The sequence below is a fragment of the Aythya marila genome, assembly GCF_965140915.1.
Source record: "Aythya marila genome assembly, chromosome: 1".
NCBI lineage: Eukaryota > Metazoa > Chordata > Aves > Anseriformes > Anatidae > Aythya > Aythya marila.
In genome coordinates, this window is record NC_139042.1 from 21,107,824 (window position 1) to 21,115,635 (window position 7,812).

General features: G+C 40.9%; 1 protein-coding gene across 7 annotated transcripts in view; it reads left to right on the top strand.

Annotated features, from left to right (window-relative positions):
• CDK8 (cyclin dependent kinase 8) overlaps window positions 1–7,384 on the top strand; it is a gene marked incomplete at its 5' end in the record, with an annotated part of 72,676 nt that extends 65,292 nt beyond the window's left edge. For 3 of the 7 annotated variants that reach the window (XM_082755904.1, XM_082755906.1, XM_082755909.1), the window contains 3 exons: window positions 1,219–1,297; window positions 1,417–1,575; window positions 6,077–7,384. In XM_082755904.1, the coding sequence (XP_082612030.1) occupies window positions 1,219–1,297; window positions 1,417–1,575; window positions 6,077–6,202 (364 nt within the window). In that variant the 3' untranslated portion in view covers window positions 6,203–7,384. The remainder of the gene's footprint in view (window positions 1–1,218; window positions 1,298–1,416; window positions 1,576–6,076) is intronic. The other 4 variants (XR_014317109.1, XM_082755907.1, XM_082755905.1 and 1 more) reach the window with 3 other exon arrangements.
• Window positions 7,385–7,812: the final 428 nt, after the last annotated feature.

Genomic DNA, 7,812 nt, shown 5'->3' on the forward strand with positions numbered 1-7,812 from the left:
AAGTAGAATTCTTATTAGTCTCTTGCTTTATAGAACTTTGATCCTATTAGTCACAGCACTAATCTTGTTATTCACTGACAGGTTGATTAGGCATGCTACAGATCTTTGTAGACAACTGCTAAGTGCCCTCAGGTCCACTTCTCTGCTCCAGAATGCCAAATGACACTCTCTAATTAGTTTACATTTTTCTGTCTTAGCCTTTGTTGTAAATTCAGCGGTGGTGGGGAGTCAGCTCTGTGTCTCTGTGCTGTCATCCTTAACAACTTAAACACATTTCCCCTAGACGCTCTTTTTTTGTTTAAGCAGGGAGATTACAAAAGGAAGAAAATTTAGGGACAATGACTGACTTCGTTTTTAATGAACAACACACACAGCCCCAAGGCTAACCAGGGAGCATTACTGTGTTCCTTTTTAGCAAAGCAATACTGTGTATCATTCTCTACCATTATTTAGGGAAGAATTTACAAAACGTGGTATGTATATTTATAAGCAGTTAATTAAAAATGACATTATTTCACTAAAATCTACTGAATTATTTATAACAGCTCCTGACCTGTCTCTGTAGTTTAGTGTTGTAATGTGAATGATTTGCTTTTGCAGAAACTGGTTTTAGGTCAGTGTTTGACTTTTTTCCTCATATTTAGGTTGGCATTTTAATGTGAATGCACAATGAATAATGCTAACAGGTGTACAGAGACTTTAAGTATATTCTACAGATTAAAGGCAGAGAAGTCTTAGCTTGCACTAGCAGTAGCAATTAACCTGTTCCATTAGATACGAATTGACGGATGAAACTTCTAGATATTTTTAACTCTGTTACAGGTGATTTTGTTAGTAGTCAGTGGAGTTCACAGGACTATTTTAGTTAGTTCTGAGCCAGTGAATTATGCTATAGCTCAAGACAGCACTTTGTGCCCTTGCAGATACCTCTTGCTACCTCTGTGGTGTGCTTTTCCAGTCACCAGTTACCAGAAACAGTGAAAACTCTTCAGAATTTAGATGAGTTTATCAAAGGTGATGTAAAATTTTAAATGTACGTGAACAGGTTTATTAAGTTTAGTATTATGATGGGAGTAAGACAGGGAAAACTTTTTGGTTAGTTACAGATATTAGTCTCTGACTCAGGCAACTTGAAAGTAGCATGGGTGGAGTATGAATCTTAATAGGTCTAACCTCTCTGTTCTAATACAGTGATAAATAGACTTTTTTGGGGGGCAGTGTTTTTGCAGGTTGTCAAATCCCTTACCCAAAACGAGAATTTTTAACAGAAGAAGAACCAGATGATAAAGGAGATAAAGTAAGTACTGGAAGAACGGTATCATCGCGCTTCACTGGCTTTCACACTATTTCCTGTTTTCATGTTTTTTCATGTACTGCTTTTGAGTTGAAATTTTTCTTTGTGTTTAAACAATTGAGAAGAACCAGCAGCAGCAGCAGGGCAATAACCATACTAACGGAACTGGTCATCCAGGAAACCAAGACAACAGTCACACACAGGGACCCCCACTGAAAAAAGTGAGAGTTGTTCCTCCTACCACTACCTCAGGTGGACTTATTATGACCTCAGACTATCAGGTATTTTTTTTTTTTTTTTCTTATATCCTGTGCTTGATTCTCATGTTTGCAACAGTATTTCTTTAAGCTAAAAAAGTAATCCCGTAAATGGTATTTTTTGCATCCTCCAGATTACTACAACTGCATTTAGTTGATGGCTTGCCTGTCGATTGATATGCCATTGATTTTTAAGTTAGCAGTCAGTTTAAAGGAAATTAGGATCAGAGATTATTACAGCTACTGATAATTGCCTTCATATTAGGCAGTGCTGATTATGGTCCAGGAACCTGTTGTGCTGCTGTCTTTGACCTAAAAATACCATTTCTGATTCGAAAACCCTGCAGTGGTAGGCAGCAAAGGATATTACAATAAACAAGCTGTGAAGCAAGAGTCTGAACAAGAGTCTTAGTTGGGCAAATGGATTGGGAAAGAGAGTTTTGGATGGCAGAGTTGATGTGACTGAAGACCATGCAACATTCCAGGCTGAGTAAGCCAAGTGTTACAGATCTGAGGAGACAGGGGAGGTGGTGGCAATCAGTGAGTGAAGAAGAGGAGGAATGTACAGAGGAAAAAAATGAGGAAAATTTTGCTGTAGTCTTCCTGCATTCGAGCTTGTGGTCAAATGTTAGCAAATCAGAAGAGTCCAGAGTGGAAGAATATCTGAGTCATCCCAGGGGATGATACTTGAATTTATGGGATTGCTCTTGGAGACTAAAAAAAGGGAAAAAAGAGATAAAGACAGAGGCTTTCATTAATGCAATCCTGGGAATTACAAGAGAGGAGCGAGGAAGACGTTTTTGAATAATGTACATAGGAGCAGTCAGAGAGATGGCAGATCTTGGATGCCTGGGGAATAAAAGACTTCAAGAGGAGGCATATTTGTGGAGGGGTTAGCAGGCAGGGGCTATTCAGTACTGATTCATGTAGCATGCATGGTGTAGAAGGCCAATTGAAAGAGAGTCTTGGATGGAATTGAAAGATGGGAAAGTGAAAAATTACGTTTTCAGTTAAAGATGAAAAAGGCAGGTTGCTTTTTTATTTATTTAGGAGAGGAAGAATAACAGTTTGGAACCCACTTAGCTGTGCTTACATGCCACAGCAAAACTTAGGGAGAGTTAAAGAACACTTAATACAACTGTTGTAGTCAACTCTCTTTTCACAGTTTGATGGGCTGTTCTCCATAAACACCGATGGGTAGTGGAATCTCACAGGTCAGGCTTTGTTCTTGAGAGAGTATCAGATGTCCTCAAAGGCTGCCTGGGGCATTGCCCTAGCTTAAAGAAATGTATCTACTTCAGCTTTGTGCTAACCTTGCAAGTACCTAGGAATGTAAAATAAGGTCGGTTTCAAGAGCTGTATTGTGAGACCCTCCCTATAGTCCCTTGGTGTCTTTCTTTGCACACTTTAACCCAAGACGCCAGTAGCTTATCAGTTCTCAGGTTCTCCTTGAATGACATAGATGTTGAGAACTGTTTGAAAGTGGGGTTGTCCTTTTGTGCAGCGGTGTTGGGTGCTTCTAAACGTAAACACAGTCTGTCTTTTAGTCAGATTTCTGCATCACAGAACACTCCCTTACAGGAGATTCATCTTTCAGTTTGTTGAGCTGCAGTTTCCATCACTGGGCCTTTTAGCTGTCTGTCTCTGCTACTTCTCTGCATTTATTTTTAAGTCAGCATACGCAGCGGTAACCCTCATAATCTTCCTGTCCTGTTGAGTCACGCATCTGGGGAGTTTGATGCAGAGGTTGCATGTATTGTGTCAGGGAGCCCCATTTTCTTGCCCTATTTACACATTCTTCACCTCATTTGGCCGCTGTAGCTTGGCAGTTTGAACAAACTCAGGCTTCCACCTTTGTGAGCAAGAGCCGAGGTATGCTGGTTGAGAACACAGAAGACTCGAATTGCCTTGGCAGGAGTTAAGGTTGTTTTGTTTTGAGTTCATGCTCATCCAAACTTCTGTAGTCTCTGATAGCCATCCCAGATGGGGGCAGCCATCAAACAAACATAATTGCAGAATACTTTTGCCTTGAGGTAGTGATAAATGCTATTTCTTATCTCAGGAACTCTTACTAGTAACTTGACTGCTTCTGACTAATTGTTTTTCCTGTTTCTTTAGGAGGTGGAACACATGGCTGTTTAAAAAATAAACAAACAAATCTGTGTTCCTCCTCCTCTCACCCCTCCTTTTGCATGAAGGAAATCTTACATGAAGGAAATGGGTGGGTTTCGCTTTGATCAAGGCATCTGAAAAATATGGTAAGCAAACTGAACTTGCTGTCATCAGAACAAAAGCAGTTAAAAGCTGCTGGTGTCAGGTCTCTCTGAAAAAATTCCTCAGATTTTCTGCTTCTGATCCTGCAATTTGAGGAGACAGCAAACAAACATTACAATACAGCCCTCTGTTTTGATCAAACACCTGTTCCTTTGTTCTTCATTTAATTTGCTCACATTCCCCATATGAAGCTTGTGAAGAAGGATTGCCATCTCCTGGGCAAGACACACTAAGACAGCTTCACCATCCACTCCGGAGTCCCCTGCGGGGCAAGATGACCTTGTACCTCCTTCTGCTATACATAAAAATAGTAGGCATATAGCATACAGGCTTCAGTGCCTTCTCCTTTAACTTCGCAACGTGTCACTTCTGAGGCTGATGTGACTAAATGAACTGGAGCAATCCTCTACTCTGAGGTTTTGCTCGTGATGAATGGTCTATAAAGAGTACTGGATATTTGTGTCTTATCTTAAACACAAGCCATTTGTTGCACTGTTTCATGAAAGTGTGTGACTTCTTTAATTAGCCTCCATCTGATAAAATCTGTTACAGAGATGCGGAAATTGTTTACACCTCACACGAATGGTCAGTTTTTGAATGGTTTTACTTGTGATCTTTTCCAGTTTCCTATGTAAAAGAGTCACACTTGAGCAAAAAGACACTTGGGGAGTGACAGTCCATCTCGACAGAGCGAAGGCAGCTGTCACACAGGTTTAGTCACTGTGTTAATGGTGAAGCACAGCGGTGCTGATTTGTTCCTGCTGGCAATAAGTGCTGGTCCAGCCATTTCTTCCTCCTTACGCTTTGCACCCCGAGAGAATTAGCTCAGTCCTGTGAGCGTATGTTCTCAAGTAGAGTTTGGCTTTTGATTTTAGATTCTGTTTTAAATGCTGAATGGCAGGAAAACAAACAAACAAAAAACAAAACAAAACAACAAAAAAAAAGAGCTGTTACTTTATGTTCCAGCTTATGAAATTGTTAAAGCTGTTTTAATATTTTGCTTTTTCAAGACATCGTTCAACCTTAGTTTGGTATAGACAGGTCTTGGTAGCTACACCCTAGTCCTAGAATATTCGCTGTGGAGACGTTTCCCAGTCCGAGCTGCTTTTGCTAACAATCCTCATTCATCCTGTGATATCGAGATGTTGCACAGCAGTTTCCCAAAACTGCAGTTTTTGTGTGTGCAAATGTTAATATTAATGTGAAACAGCACAGTAATTGAATGAAGTTGTGCAGTATGTTAAATGCTACTAAGTGGTCATATGCTGGCACTGTAAATCCCACATGCAGTCCTTTTCCTTTACACTTCATGTTGTGTCAATAACTTCTAGGTTAAAATTGAGTTAGTTTCTGGCTTGCTTAGAGCTTCTTGCAGTGACGAATGCCCCGCTTGATAAATATTCATAGAAGTACTGGTTGAAAGGCACCTCTGGAGACCATCTAGTCCAATCCCTGACTTGAAGCAGAACTGTTGATAATGCTAAATCAGGTCAGCCATGGCTTTATTTTAGTGTTGAAAGCTTCCACAGGCTACGCAGCCTCTCTGCACAAGGTTGTGTAGTACTGTGCTGGCCTCCTAGTGGATGTTTTTTCCCCGGTGTCCAGCTTGAAGCTCCCAAGCTCCAGTCTGTGGCTGTTTTCCTGTGAAATACCTTGTTCCGCTGGGAGGAGGTTGGCTGTCATCTTTAATTCTCCTTCAAGTAGTTGTAAGGCTGCTAGATAGCACCTCAGCCTACACAATTACAGCTTTCTCAGCCTTTAATCCCACATCAGACAAAATGGGTGGTAAGCATATCCTTTGTATCCAAAAATCTGAATAATGCTGAGTGGCTCATCAGTAATAAGATCTAGATATCGAGATACCAGAACATCTTCTCAGCTGGGGAAGGCAGCAAGTGGAGAAGACCAGTGACGTGAGAGGCAGTAGCTTTTGGTATCGTGCAGGTGTACCGTAGCTATCCGGAGGGCTGAGTGGAGGTTTGCCTATGGTGGTTGTAGATTAAATCAGGGCGTAGAGTAAATTAGGGTGGATTACTGACTGGTGGTGACTGTTACTTCCTAACCTGGTGTTTCGGATGCCCACGTCTGCCCATGCTGGAACCAGAGTAAGTGAAAAGCCCCCTGGGCCTGCAGGTGCTTTGGGACTGTGTGTGTTTAGTACCTCTTGAAGAAATAAGCGGGCAGACCGAGCTGTCCTGCAGCAGTGTGTGTTACGAAGGGTTACCTTTCCTCTGCTTCCACCCCTCTGCAGCGTTCCAACCCCCATGCTGCCTACCCCAACCCCGGACCAAGCACATCACAGCCACAGAGCAGCATGGGATACTCAACTACCTCCCAGCAGCCGCCACAGTACTCGCACCAGACACACCGGTACTGAGCTGCGTCCGAACATTGTCAATGCACTGCTGCTAACGCCGCGGGCCTGGCTGCACAGCCGCCTGCCTGGAACCCGGCTGGGGCCACCAGAATGTACTGTACAACCACACCTTCAACGCGTCCGACCGCCACGTCCCACCACCCTTCACGGAGCGGAGCAGTGGCTCCCAAATTTGTACCTGTTTTGGGGTTAGACTTGAAAAGAAAGTGCTAGCACAGTTTGTGTTGTGGATATGCTACTTCCATAGTTTACTTGACATGGTTCAGACTGACCGATGCATTTTTTTTCAGTGACAGTCTGTAGCAGTTGAAACTGTGAAATGTGCTAGGGGCAAGCATTTTTGTTGTCGTATGTGGTGAGTTCTCTTGATGTAACAACTTTCTCTGACCAATAGTACACAACATCTTCGGACTGGTACTTGAAGCATACAGTATGTGTAACATGGCAAAACAAAAAAAAACACAAAGCAAACTATCCGTGACTCCAACTGAGACGATTTTGATAGACATTTATTTTTAGTGACTTTTGTGGGTTGGTTCATTTTCACATAGATCAATGTTTTACGACCAACACAATTGCTACAATGAGATTTTTTTAAGAACATGAAAACGTTTGCATTTTTTCCAGAGATTTCAAATGTCCCAAAGATTAATTTCCCACATGAGTTTTTGCTTTTGTTTTTAAATCTATGACTTGACTGGTATTAAAGCTGCTATTTGATAGTAAAATAAGTATGTTGTCATTGATATAAACATGTTTGGTTCAGCAAACAAGCAAAAATGATTGTCATAGACAGTGTTTTATTTTTTTCCTGTTGGTGTTAATGATTTGTGAGCATGCTTTGGGATTAAAAAAGCATGAGTGATATTTCCTAAAAAGGTGCGGCATCCATTCAGATATTTCATCATGATTTTTTGAGAACCAGCTTGGTGTAGTGAATTTTAACTTTCATTCAGTTAATTATTTTCTTTTTTTAAAACGTTCGCACGTTGTTTAGGGGTGCCATTCTTACAGCAGAGGATCAAGGTGTTAGGAGAGCCTTAGAATTTATGAGGAAAAACTTACATACAATGTACTGTATCAAACTATTTTACATGAATGACGCAAGTATTCTGAATAAAAAAAATCAAACATTGTTAAAACAAGGTGTTATGTAATAAATTTATTTTTCATAAATCTGCATATGAGCTTTGCCTGTGTTCCTTTTCATCGACAGCGCCTCGCTCCCCATCATACCTACATATTGGGTTGTGTTTTGAGAAACAATATTTAACAAGGGGTTTTATTGTAGGTGGGCAGGCTTCCATTAACCCTACCAAGAAGCATTTTTTTAAATAGGAAAAAAAAATATGCTGTTGTAAAACATCATTATATTACATTGTGTACATCGAATTGATCAGATGGAGATGCACTGGGCATGGGTTTGTTGCTAGCTACGTTTTATAGATGAGCTTTTTTTCATCTACAAAACCTACAGACCTTTCTTAAGTGTTTTTTCTATGGTTTCTGTAACTCATTCTTACCTTGGTGTCTAACACCACACCGTGGTTTTATGACATCAATATCTTCTGCAATATACACAGGATTTTGTCCTGCAAGTGTTTCATGTG